Genomic DNA, 14,372 nt, shown 5'->3' with positions numbered 1-14,372 from the left:
ACTGCGGCCCTCGGTAATAAACCAATAACCTTTTGCGGCTCTCGGTAAAAAACCAATACCCTTATGTGGCCCTTTACAGAAAAAGGTTGCCGACCCCTGGTTTATAACATTTTTTATTTATTAAAAATATGAAAAATCAGAAATTTCAATGAGTTTTTACGCCAATTCTGGCCAATAAACAAAAAAAACATCCCATATAAAAAGTTTGTGTTTTTGTCCAAATTTTTCAAAAATTATATTAGTTTAACGTTTTATACAATTATTTCTTATTTGAAAAAACACTTTAAAAATCGCAATTCCCAGAAAACGCCACCTTCTATCAGGCTGAAATTTGGCAATAATATTGGGTGTACATTCCAAAAGACACATACAAATTTTCAGAGTGGACCGCCTAGTAATGCTGGTTTTAACGAATTTTTAAGTTTTATAACACTTAAATATGGCGACATCTACAGTTGTCGATTGAAACCTCCCCCGCCTGTTATTTTTCGTATGGCAACACATTGTAGATGGCGCTGGAATAATTGCGGTCTAGTCTGATCTCTGAAAAAGGAAAATGAAAGTTCGGCGAAACACACAGAAGGCAAAAAAGAAAAAAAATGCGAAGAACAAAGTCGCACGAAAGAGTTTGGCAAGTCGCTCAGATTATAAACATTTAGACCGTTGTTCCAATCCATTCGGTTTGGATCGGCACTTGATCAAGACAAAATTGAGAAAACCCTCAAAGCCTTTGAAAAAAAAGTTTGGTTACCTGGGAGGTCGGCTGTGTAATGAGTGCAGGAAGAAATTGTATGACACAGGTAGGTTTTGAGGTTATGTTTATGGTACACATAGTTACGTTGTCAGTTACTTTATTGTTATCAACATTTTTGCAGACCGAGAAACTTTTCTGTCTTTGCAAAAACAAAAAGGCCAGCAAATGGAGATCCAAGATGAACGACAGCAGCAAGAAATTGCGGATGATTATGAGATAGAAGAAAACGGTGGTTCATTGCAAACACAGCAATCCGTTGGAAGTGACAAATCTTTTCACGACAGAAACTATGAATTTGAAGTGATCAATTCTAGTCTTCTGAATGCAATTGCAGCTTCACCCATCACAAAGCGATGCTTACAGAAGGAGTCACAACATCGTTAAAACAGGCATTACTAGGCGGTCCACTCTGAAAATTTGTATGTGTCTTTTGGAATGTACACCCAATATTATTGCCAAATTTCAGCCTGATAGAAGGTGGCGTTTTCTGGGAATTGCGATTTTTAAAGTGTTTTTTCAAATAAGAAATAAAGATATTGTATAAAACGTTAAACTAATATCATTTTTGAAAAATTTGGACAAAAACACAAACTTTTTATATGGGATGTTTTTTTTGTTTATTGGCCAGAATTGGCGTAAAAATTCATTGAAATTTCTGATTTTTCATATTTTTAATAAATAAAAAATGTTATAAACAATAAATGACCTTGAAAAAAAAATCTGAAAAAATTCAGCTAAATTCTAGTCCAGAAGCACAATCCAAAAATCATATTTTCATCCAATTTTTCGGCCCTCATGTTTTCAAGTGTGACGAAGATCCGTGGAATTACCCAGCCACATTTGCATTACTTTACACACCAGATATCTTGCACATTGTTATAGATAAAGCTGATAGTGTTGAAGTAAGAGGTGACAAAAATTATTTTTGGCCTGCACAGCTATCAATGGGATTTGGATTTTTATTTCATTTAAAAAAGCAGTTTGTTAAGAGGTGAGTAAAACATTGTACTTTTTTTTTCTGGTATTTAAGAAATATTGTGCTTCTGTGGATTTTCAATTTTCCACCATAAATTCGTGTTTCCACAAATCCTCTGCATTTGCAAAAGTAGTTTTTCTCCACCGAAGTTGCCTCTATTTTCAAAATCAGGCAGAGTCTAAAATTTGTCACAACTATGCGTAGTATGGAATTCTCGCTAGCATGATACACTAGATTTCGTAAAAGGTTTTTCTAATTTAAGTTTTTAATTTCTATTCCGGTTTGCTGAATCCGAATTAAATTTAATTGGGGCTTGTTTAGAAAAACCCAGGTGTTGAACAGGACATTATATCCTTTCTCTTGGGTAGTGGAAGAAAGGACGTGTTGCACCTAATGTCCACACTCTAGGCTTTCGCTAAGGAAGCTGACTTTTATAGTATTGGGTATACGTACTCATCCTAAACCCTTCCAAACTTCTTAATTTGGGATGCTGACTTTGGTTTAGCTTGGGACAGCTTTTCGTGCGTACGGGTGAATCTGGGTGATTGGGTATCCTAGACTACCGGTTCTTCTCTTTTCCTAGAAACTTCCCAGGACAGTCTGGTTCTCTTAATTTTGATGAGCCATTCCCAATACCTCTTGGTAGGGTTTGGCGTGAGTTGCACTTGTATGTGATTAGAAAGTTACGTGAGTGTATTGTTATTCCAGAAAAATATTCATTCTAATGTAACTCTGTTTTGAAGGCATGTCCGTGAAAGAAAGGCCCAGTTCTGCGTAGTGGATGAAGAAGAAGATGACTTTAAGATGGCAAGCTTCACACCACCAAACACCCCGCCAGGTAAAGTTTGCATCAATTTTATCAAATAATGAATGATAGGTTACAGAAGCTCGATTCATGATATTACGACTGGATATTCTACCGGAACTGTCGCCACGTTGGAGTGACAACCAGTGTGACAAATATTGCGGATGTTTGAATATGACATGTTCGCTCCCGTAAAGGTTTGACCATGCCCTATGAAGATAGCCTTCCTTCCCGCCCGAACGGTCTCTTTGCCTTTGCTTAGACTCTAACTTAGATTAGATTGGAATAAAGGGTTGATAGAAACGCCAAAAGAGGCTTACTCGTATTGGGCCGATCCCTTGCAGATATGGTTGAAAAAACTAGCCAAATTTTTCATAAACGCTATTCCGCTTCTCCTTCAGCTTGTCAATTATTATTTTGCTCCGTTTATAAACGAATTATCAGGATACATTAAAGCTCCCTTGATTGATTTTAACAATATCTCTAGGATCAAAATTGGTAATATTGATCTACCTTATACCTGATACAGCTAAGTTCTTGGGGGTTACCTTCAATAGCACCTTAATTTGGCATAATCATGTGGGTGATGTTGTCAATAGAATGTACAAAGCTTTGTATCAACTGAAGTACCATAAAGAAATCTTACCTGTATCATTAAGAAAGCAGTTGGTTCAGACACTCATCCTCCCGCAAGTAGATTACTGCTGTCCTGTTTATTTGGACCTGACTTCGGAACTGAATACAAGGATACAAAGAGCTCTAAACTCGAGTGTTCGTTTCATTTTTGAATGTCAGGAGAGATGAACATATTATTCCTTATTACCACAGCTGCATTAAGACCTACTCGACAAGTACATACAAAGTTATGTACGCCCACACCTAGAACTGTAAAACTTATCAAAATTCTTTTTACTTAAAAGCATGTAAGATGGAATTCTCTTCCGATAGTCTGTTAATATGAACATCTACTGGAAAGTTATCTAAATCTGTAATTTGCAATTATAAAAAAACTGAGGATTCAGGATTGGCGAGGGATCGGTCAAATAAAAAACAACTCGTCTTTTTGCCAACGTTTCGACAAATATATTGTCCAAATTCAGGGCCTGGATATTATAAATACAAACAATTTAGAGATTCAGTAACACAGAAAATCAGTAAACAAACAGTAATATAAAAATAAAATACAATAAATTCTTTATAATTATTAAAAACTTACGTGGCTATGCGGGTTGGTTGAGTTACAGAAACTAAAAGCCAGAACTGGAGAACAGGTATATACAGGGTGTCCCAAGCTATATGGACAACGACTTTTTCTCGGAAACTAAGATAGCTAGAAAAAAACTAAAAAATACGTGTTCCCTTAGTTTTTTGTTAGAAATCCAAATTTAATTTGTAAATTTTTTTCGGTGCTTCCAGAAGCGAGATACAGGCACCAACTTCATTTTTTCAAACGGGGAGGTGGGGTTTTTATTTCAGAAATTGATTCCTCTATTTTTTTAAAGAAACTTTTACTCGAAAGATTTTTTTCTGTGAACGATATTTTAGAAGTTAGGAATGAAAACATGATTCTTATAAGAAATGTCAAAATGATAATATTATAACGGTTTTTTGATTGAATAAGAAGAAAAGTACTATTTTATCATAAATTTTACTACTCATTAATATTACAGATCATGCTCGAAATGGCCTCCACCATTAGAGATGCATAGACATGCACTTTCCTGCCCCTTACTGCCAAAGAAATAGATTCAGCTTTAACCGACTTACAGGCATCTATTATTCTCTGCTTTAGTTCATCTACAGATGCAATTCCGGCTTGATTCTGGTACACCTAGATTTAGAAATGCTTTTAGATAAACAGAAATAAGGAAAGAAAGAAAAAAGTTATGAATAATCACCTTGTTTTTCAGGTATCCCCAAAGGAAATAGTCCATAGGTGTCAAGTCCTGTGAGAGAGGTGGCTACTGAATAGCCCCCGTGTCGATATAACATGCCCATCAAATTGCCTATCGAGATATCTCTTTACATGCCTCATGGTATTATATCGACATGGGGGACGATTCAGTGGCCATCTCGTTCACCGGATTTGACACCTACGGACTATTTCCTTTGGGGATACCTGAAAAACAAGGTGATTATTCATAACTTTTTTCTTTCTTTCCTTATTTCTGCTTATCTAAAAGCATTTCTAAATCTAGGTATCAGAATCAAGCAGGGATTGCATCTGTAGATGAACTAAAGCAGAGAATAATAGATGCCTGTAACTCGGTTAAAGCCGAATGTACTTCTTTGGCAGTAAGGGGCAATTGGCAGGAAAGTGCATGTCTATGCATCTCTAATTGTGGAGGCCATTTCGAGCATGATCTGCAATATTAATGAGGAGTAAAATTTATGATAAAATAGTACTTTTCTTCTTATTCAATCAAAAAACCGTTATAATATTATCATTTTGAAATTTCTTATAAGAATCATGTTTTCATTCATAACTTCTAAAATATCGCTCACAGAAAAAAACCGTTCCAGTAAATTTTTCTTTAAAAAAATAGAGGAATCTATTTCTGAAATAAAAACCGCACCTTCCTATTTGAAAAAATGAAGTTGGTGCCTGTACCTCGCTTCTGGAAGCACCAAAAAAAATTTACGAAGTAAATTTGGATTCCTAACAAAAAACTAAGGGAACACGTATTTTTTAGTTTTTTTCTAGCTATCTTAGTTTCCGAGAAAAAGTCGTTACCCATATAGCTTGGGACACCCTGTATATACAGTATAGCGGGACTTACACGGGAATTTCGGTAATGACAATGGGCCAGATACAATAGAGTAATTACAATGTTCAATTTGGACAATAAAATAGATATTGGGAAATTTCTTTTAATACAAAAAGCCGGAAAAACCAAACAATCCCTTAAGAACCAAATAACATAAGAACCAAATGATTAGCAAATTTAAAAGAACACAGCAATAATTATGTACAGAAGTTAGATATCTATTTATTTTTTAATGATAAAATTGTAGCAGTTGGCTAAATTCGACGTGTCTGTCCTAAAGTTCACTGTGTTGTTTTGTTTCACTTTGTGGCACATTTCTAGAAAATTACTGGTTTATACTGGTTATTTCCTTATCGAGTACTGTCACATTCTGGAAGTCAAAATTGTGTTTGTTTTCAATGTGGTGTCTAAGTAGCGCGGTGGAATTGTCGTCTTTTTTAGTCTTACAATCATACTGATGCTGGTACAACCTTGCCTTAAGATACTGACTTGTCTGGCCTATATAACAACTGTCACAGTCCTGGCAATTGATTTTTTAAATTATGTTAGATAGTTTGTCTGTTGGAATATTGCTCTTTGTTTTGGTGAAAAATTGTTTAATGGTGTTCCCCGATTTCCATGCGGGGATTATGTTATAGCTGTGAAGTAGTTGGTTTATTTTTTCCGACAAGGTGTTAATGTAAGGGAAAGCAATATGATGTTTCGCAGGAGGTTCTTGACAGTCGGAGGAAAGCGTTGTTTGTAAGTTAGCGTTCGGTCTTCTATTTATTAATTTAGGGAGACTATAGATAAGATTATTTTTTTATTTTATTTTATTTTTTTTATGATTTAAGGCGCGTCAACATCTAAGGTTATTGGCGCCCGGAGCTTTTTTCAGTGCACTGCCGGCCTCCGGACAATGTTCTCTCGTTACAGATAACACTGTCCATCACCGGACAGTGAGCTGTAAGAAGCTCCTAGGAAGAGAAAATCTAAGGGTCAGCAGCTGGATTCGAACCCGGGACCTCCGCGTGGGAGTCCAGTATGCTAACCTCATAGCTAATCCCTTCCCTGATTATTATTATTATTATTATTATTATTATCATGATATAATTACTATATTGTTATTTGCATATACAACTTTAAATAGTTGTCCAATTCTTTTCTTGTTAGTTACAATTTTTTGTTCATAAATTTAAAAAAAATGCAATTTTTTAGTTTTCTTTCTTTTTCGCTAAAAAATATACGTTATATATTTTTTAGTAGCAACTCAGAGGAGAGACATTTGATTTATTAAATTTATGTACGTTTGTTGTCCTTAAGGGACTTATGTCCCAAGACATTAATGAACGTATTTCCTTCTTTCTTTTCCGGCAAGGCTGTCGGCTTCTACATGTTAGTGGTTTCGACAATGGCCTGCATCCTTTCCATTTTCCTAAGCAGAAACTTATTTAGAGCACAGTCTAAGCACCTTTCTTCACAGTTACATTTCCATCAAATTGTTGGAGAGTTCTAGCGTCAAATCTTTCTATTTTATGTGTACTTGCTGCTGTAATGTATGCACCCATTAATAATTTATAACTAAAAACTTGCAACACACTCCCCGCATTGGATTTATATACAGGGTGTCCCAAGCTATATGGATAACGACTTTTTCTCGGAAACTAAGATAGCTAGAAAAAAACTAAAAAATACGTGTTCCCTTAGTTTTTTGTTAGGAATCCAAATTTAATTTGTAAATTTTTTTCGGTACTTCCAGAAGCGAGATACAGGCACCAACTTCATTTTTTCAAATCGTGAGGTGTGGTTTTTAATTAGAAATAGATTCCTCTATTTTTTTTTAAGAAAAATTTACTCGAACGGTTTTTTTCTGTGAGCGATATTTTACAAGTTATGAATGAAAACATGATTCTTATAAGAAATTTCAAAATGATAATATTATAACGGTTTTTTTTTATTAAATAAGAAGAAAAGTACTATTTTATTATAAATTTTATTGCTCATTAATATTACAGATCATGCTCGAAATGGCCTCCACAATTAGACATGCACTTTCCTGCCCCTTACTGCCAAAGAAATAGATTCAGCTTTAACCGACTTACAGGCATCTATTATTCTCTGCTTTAGTTCATCTACAGATGCAATTCCGGCTTGATTCTGGTACACCTAGATTTAGAAATGCTTTTAGATAAACAGAAATAAGGAAAGAAAGAAAAAAGTTATGAATAATCACCTTGTTTTTCAAGTAACCCCAAAGGAAATAGTCCATAGGTGTCAAATCCGGTGAACGAGGTGGCCACTGAATCGCCTCCCGTGTCGATAACACCATCAGGCATGTAAAGAAATATCTCGATAGGAAATTTGATAGGCTTGTTACATCGAGCATGATCTGTAATATTAATGAGGAGTAAAATTTATAATAAAATAGTACTTTTCTTCTTATTTAATCGAAAAACGTTAAAATATTATCATTTTGACGTTAATTATAAGAATCATGTTTTCATTCATAACTTGTAAAATATCGCTCACAGAAAAAAACCGTTCAAGTAAATTTTTCTTTAAAAAAATAGTGGAATCTATTTCTGAAATAAAAACCGCACCTCCCCATTTGAAAAAATGAAGTTGGTGCCTGTATCTCGCTTCTGGAAGCACCGAAAAAAATTTACAAATTAAATTTGGATTTCTAACAAAAAACTAAGGGAACACGTATTTTTTAGTTTTTTTCTAGCTATCTTAGTTTCCGAGAAAAAGTCGTTATCCATATACCTTGGGACACCCTGTATATATTTTTTTTTTAAGCAAATGGTTTAAATTTATAGTTGTGCTTTGATTTGTATTTTACAGATCCTGTGGAGGCTACTAGTAACCGATTTGAGAACATAGTCGAACCAAGTAGCTCCAGAGCCGCGCGACCAGAAAAACTTGGTAGTACATCACCAACTTCTAGCAGAACCTTTGACAGCTTAAGTATGTTAGAGTATTGTTTTCTTAGAATTAATAACAATAATAATTGTCTTTATTAATTAATATTTACATTTATCTTTATAAATAACATAAAACTAAAACTTACAATATAAAATAAATAAATACTTAGAATGCTTATTCTATTTTTTAACTAAAGACTTAACTCTTGGTCTCTTGGACCGTCAGAGTGGAGTCTTGTTCCATAAATAAATCAATATTTATTGAAAATACTTGTGGAGGTATTGAATTTGACAGAAAGAAATGAATTATAACAGATACGTAGTACCTTTTAAATTTATACCATAGAGGCAGCCACCCGAACTCTCCTAAACTTGAGATCTCTTTTTTGCTGGAATCCATAATACTTGAATTCACTAAAAGTTATTATAAACTCCTCTTGGTCCTTAACTTCCACAAATGTTTCAAAAAGTAAGTTAATAACGAATCTTGATAGGTATTGTTAAAACCAGAATCATATTTTTTATTTTTTAATCCGCAAACGTTGTAGGCCAAATAGTGCATTTTCATATCCTTCTGTGGTTGCTATATATTACCATCAATATTTACACTGCGTTCGCATTTTTTTCCCCAGAAGGTTTTGGTGAGCGAGGCGTGGAGTTGAACTGTTCCAACTTAACTTTCGCAGATGAAATGTTCATATCAGATTTAGTTCTTTTATGTAGATGCTCCTTTTTCTCTATGATTAGAGGGGCTTCACTATTTTTAGCAGGGGAGTAGGTTAGCTCTCGTTTCTTAGCTTGCTCTGAAGTCCAGCCTCATTATAACGGTCTTTAATGATCAATTTATCATACTTAATGACTGCGTACTTTCCCGCTTTTCGAGCCTCTATTGGTTTTGGACGAAGACTCTTACGTACATCCGCAACCTCCTTAGGAAAATCCTCAGCAATTACTATTTTAGATCCTTTTAACTTGAAGCTGTTTTTAAGAATCAATAATTTCGTTCGAAATTGAGTAAGACCTATTAAAATAGGTCGTGCCTTATTATCTTTAGAAAATTTACCTATTCTTCTTTTCTTAGAATTATGTGTATTTGATTTTTCATCGAAATATCCTTAGATAGTATAGGCTACCTTGTCTACAATCGTATTGGTTGTAAATAAAATATTCTACGTGGTGAAATAGTAAATTGTACTGAAGGCTTAATTTATAGGGAAGCCTCAACATAATAGCTCAACAACAACTTCTGAAAAATCTATTTTAATAAAAACAAAAAACAATTAAAAGTGATTAGTATATTTATGAGTGATTATTTAAAGATCGTTGACGCCATTTTCATTAAAATCGTGTAAATGTGGAAAAACCCATCTTCTCCTCCGTCTCATCAGCATCGTATCCTGTAATCCCATTTTCAGCATAACAGTTCTATTCTTTAATCCTTCTTCTTCCAGAATCGAATCCAAGTACTTGAAGCTTTTTACCTTCTCTCAATTTCCCAATTTGAAGACATTAAATAAAGTTCAGTTTTAGTTTTTAAGAATAGGTTTCTAACTTTTGAGGCGACAGGAGTAACGATAAAATTGAAAACTATTTTTTATTTTTTGGAATTTGATAGTTGTAGTACTTGTAGTGGGTAGTAGTAAGTCAGTCACATTTATGACAGTTCCTTATCACTTAATTTGATAAGGATAACTGGACTAAAAATAAAAAAAAAAAACCATTATTGAGATACTGATATTGAATCACAATAATAGCAGTAAAGAATGTATGTTCCAGTAAGAATGCAAGTTACCCCAGAATTGATGGCAATAAATATATTTCAGCGGAAGTCGCGTCAGAGAAATGGATGCAAGACTTTGGCACACCCACGAAAAAAGAAAAGACAGAAAAACCTAAAAGTCAAGATTTAGAGCTGCCGAAATCTACGCAGGTGCAACAGGAGAAGGTAATATAAGTGCAGTGGCAACAGTATGCACACAAATTTACATTTAGTACCCAAAAATGGCCCAATTTATTTGGCCCAGAAAACATTTTTCTAATTATTGATTTTCTTTGTAAGAGAAGAGATATTGTTTTCATGTAGATTTTCTATTTTATGTCTTCACAAGAAGTACACTCAATTACTTTACTACAACTAGTGACTGCCACTTGTTATTAAATAAATATGTGGGTTCGTAAAGAATAAAACTCGCTAAACTTGTAACCAAACTGATTTATTAGCACATTAACATTACTATAGTTGACATTTACTAGCAACTATCGCTATTCATTACATTTACTATTCCCAACAGTCGCAACAGTTTACTGTTACTACTCACCCACTACGTAAGTACACCACAAAACTGTTCCACGATTGACTAGTGGCCCGCACTGCACTGAATTGCACTAGACTCAGCTGCACTAACAAAGCTCTACTCACTAACTGACTAACTGCCCAACTGGCTAACTCTGCAGAACTCCGCAACACTGACTCTCTCAAACTGTAACTAACTAACCAGCTCATAGACTAACTAACAGCCCAACTGACTAACTCTGCAGAACTTCGACTCCTTGACTCTCTCCAACTGTGACTGACTCCAACTGTCCCTGTCTCCTACTGTCACTACTCACTCCCACCTGCGACTGTCTTACCCCGCACTCCCACTGGGGCCGCTCCCTTGGCTTTTACACAGTGGTGGACCCGTTATAGGCTTCGGTCACTAAACTCCCTGAACAATCTAGCCCCTTTCTTCTCCGGCTCAGGTTAAGTCTGGCCTTTTTGTTTACACAGTGGTGGACCGTTATAGACTTCGGTCAGCCAACTCCCAGAACAATCTCCACGGACAATAGCTCCATCCCCTCGGCGCCTTGGTCACTAAACTAGAACAATCTAGGCCTTTCTTCTCTGCCTCAGGTCACTTCGTTACAGTATTGTTTTCTTCAGGATCTTGAGAATTCGTACAAATGTATCAAATTCATATGACAATTACATATAACGTATTGTTGAAACGTTAGCTAAAAAATAAAATAGAGTTTATTGACAGAATTGTGGCTACTATTAATCCGCAAAATTTATGTAATTGCAAATAGTCACAAAGAAAAAATATAGAAAAAGATAAAATTATATGAAAAATAGAAAGACAAAAAGAAAAAATAATAAAACAAAAAAATTAAAAATTATTATGAACACTTCCACGCCCATCTTAAAAATGAAAAATGTTTAAAAAAAAAATCAACGTCCAACTTACTTAGGTGCTTATTCTTTAAAAGAAATTGCGAAAAAGATGATGCACATAAAATATTTTAAAATTGTTCGAAGTTTCTTTTCGCAGTGAGAAGTAAATTTAGCGCTATTTTCAAGAAGGTTTTTCCAATAGTGTGCCTTATTACTCAGTATACAGTTCTACCACTTATGTAAGATTTAAATATGTTGTTAAATTTTTTCCGAGTTTGCAGGAAAATCGCTTGACTAGAGATGTGAATCTTTTGAATACTTTTGAACACCACAACAGAAAACCTCATCTCATTTTTTGTATACCCTTAGATTAAAATAAATTAATAGGCGGTTACTGCGTATAATAACTTTTTGTAAATAGTGTACGAGCTTCAGCTCTCTGTTCACACACCTTATTAGGAGTTAAGCTTAAAGCCCAAACTAAAAAAAAAATGGAATTCCTACTTGTCCTCAGAATAAGCACTTATGAATATTTTTTTAATTCTTTAGATGAAAAATTAAAATTGTGTTCATCCAAATTTTAGTAAAATTAAAATTATTTTTCTTGAAAATTATAGTAAGTGACTAAAAAGGTTTTCGCAGATTATTTAATTTATTAGAGTTCAGCAGAAATTGGAATCTTAACGGATGTAGCGCACAGAATTTCCTATTTTATTATTTGAATAAATACTATTTGGCATTGTGTTTTTACAGACCGAAGAACCTGATAGAGCATCTGAACCATCTGTCAGTGGAAGCGCAGATGAAGGATCAACCCGGCCACCAAAATCACGCAAGATATTTGACGAAGATGATGACGAAGGTGACATATACGATTATTGGTTGGATCATTTAACTGGAAAGCCGCATACAGAAGATGACTTCCAATACGCACTGCCTGTTGTGGGCCCATATTCAGCGCTGAAGTATTATAAGTAAGTAATTATTATGTTGGCACTGGTAACCGACACTCTACTCTTATTTACAATCATAACCTTCCGTTTCTGCCCTTTTTTTTTTTTTTTTTTTTGGTTACCATAATAGGAAGCATTGCGCGAATCACTTATTATTATGTTCTCTTTAGAAAAAGGCGTTTACTATTCATTTTTTCTTTCTCTATCTCAATACCTACCCACAGGATACCAGAGCTGAAATGGTATCTACTGACCTATTCAGCCTCCATAAACGTATCTTGCACAGCAAGGCGGGTGGAGTCTAGACCAAACTTCCCTCTCATATCATCGATCTATCTCAATCAATGGCTTATTTATTTATTTATTTATTATCATTATTATTATTATTATCATAATAATAATAATTATTTTTTTTATTATTATTATTTAAGGCGCGTCAACATCTAAGGTTATTGGCGCCCGGAGCTTTTTTCAGTGCACTGCCGGCCTCCGGACAGTGTTCTCTCGTTACAGACAACACTGTCCGTCACCGGACAGTGAGCTGTAAGAAGCTCCTAGGAAGAGAAAATCTAAGGGTCAGCAGCTGGATTCGAACCCGGGACCTCCGCGTGGGAGTCCAGTTCGCTAACCGCATAGCTAATCCCTTCCCTAATAATAATAATTATTATTATTAGGGAAGGGATTATGATTTAAGGCGCGTCATCATCTAAGGTTACTGGCCCCTGGAGCTTTTTTCAGTGAACTGCCGGCCTCCGGACAGTGTTCTCTCGTTACAGACAACACTGTCCATCACCGGACGGTGAGCTGTAAGAAGCTTCTAGGAAGGGAAATATTATTATTATTATTATTAATATCAATATTACTCAGTCCAACCATATGGAGAAACCTCTTAATTTTATTAAACAACCAAATTAATTAATCTGTACTTTGAATTTATCTTTCAGATACAAAGTCCAGTTATTACCAGGCTCGGATAGTCCAGCGCAAGCGGGTCGTAAGGCTTTCAGACACTTTTTGGATGATAAGAATGCTACCGAGTTGGAGAAGCTTCATATGAGGAAAGTAACTAGCGACATATCCAAAAACTTTCCAGGAGATGTTAAGCTCGTCTACGTTACACCAAAATAGAAGATGCAATCTAGCCAAATCAAACTACAGATTTAATAAAAAAATAATAATTTGCTGCCATGAAACCTGGAAGTTTGTAATTCTTGTTTAAATTTTATTATTTATCAGGCGAGTCAGACTTAACTTGCTGACAGAAACTAATGTTCGCTGTTCAAGTGCACATTGCTCATCATCAATATTAAAAAATACGTCACATATATTGCTCATGTCATTACAGTCAATTGCTCAAGGCAATGAGTACATAAATAAAAATAAAATAAAAAAAAAATAAAAAAAATAAATAAGGTTCTGAATTAGTTTTTTTGCTTAGTAAAGCTGGTGTGAAGCGGTAAGTGATGATACACACATCCACGGCAAGCTAATACAAACAATTAGTGGAGTGGGATGTGGTACTGATACAAATGTTTAAGTAGGGGTGGGAGAACATTTCAAGGCCATCAAAAAAATTAAATAAAAAAAAATTAAAATAAAAAAAAAAAAGGTTCTGAATTAGTTTTTTTGCTTAGTAAAGCTGGTGTGAAGCGGTAAGTGATGATACACACATCCACGGCAAGCTAATACAAACAATTAGTAGAGTGGGATGTGGTACTGATACAAATGTTTAAGTAGGGGGTGGGAGAACATTTCAAGGCCATTAAAGTGAAAATATAAACATTTTGTTGGGGGAGACCTACCTGTTTGAACACTGCAGAAGTGGAGTAAAAAGATATTTCCTCATTTTTAATTGCTTTCATATTTAATAATTTAGTAAATTTAAATATTTTTTTAATATACAAAATTCTTCCATACCACGCGTAACTAATAAAAAGGTAGAAAATACATATGGGCGATAGATCTAGTTATGAAGTTATACAAACTGATAACTTTTCGCCAGTGAATGGCCTGTCACAAAGAGTTAAAAGTCTGTCTCGCCTGATTTTAAAGAAATTTA

General features: G+C 34.7%; 1 protein-coding gene across 1 annotated transcript in view; it reads left to right on the top strand.

The window, feature by feature from the left end:
• The window catches only part of LOC141461625 (ribosome quality control complex subunit NEMF homolog), a 53,848-nt gene extending 39,753 nt beyond the window's left edge, over positions 1-14,095 (top strand). Inside the window, exons 12-17 of the mRNA XM_074142799.1 lie at positions 1,637-1,745; positions 2,474-2,568; positions 8,127-8,249; positions 10,030-10,151; positions 12,114-12,334; positions 13,258-14,095. Coding sequence (XP_073998900.1) covers positions 1,637-1,745; positions 2,474-2,568; positions 8,127-8,249; positions 10,030-10,151; positions 12,114-12,334; positions 13,258-13,441 — 854 coding nt within the window. The 3' untranslated portion in view covers positions 13,442-14,095. The remainder of the gene's footprint in view (positions 1-1,636; positions 1,746-2,473; positions 2,569-8,126; positions 8,250-10,029; positions 10,152-12,113; positions 12,335-13,257) is intronic.
• The last annotated feature ends 277 nt before the right edge of the window (positions 14,096-14,372 follow it).

The sequence above is a fragment of the Rhodnius prolixus genome, unplaced genomic scaffold (assembly GCF_049639745.1).
Source record: "Rhodnius prolixus isolate KJV_2025 unplaced genomic scaffold, Rpr scaffold_12, whole genome shotgun sequence".
Classification (NCBI taxonomy): domain Eukaryota; kingdom Metazoa; phylum Arthropoda; class Insecta; order Hemiptera; family Reduviidae; genus Rhodnius; species Rhodnius prolixus.
This window is presented reverse-complemented; position numbering and strand designations above follow the sequence as displayed.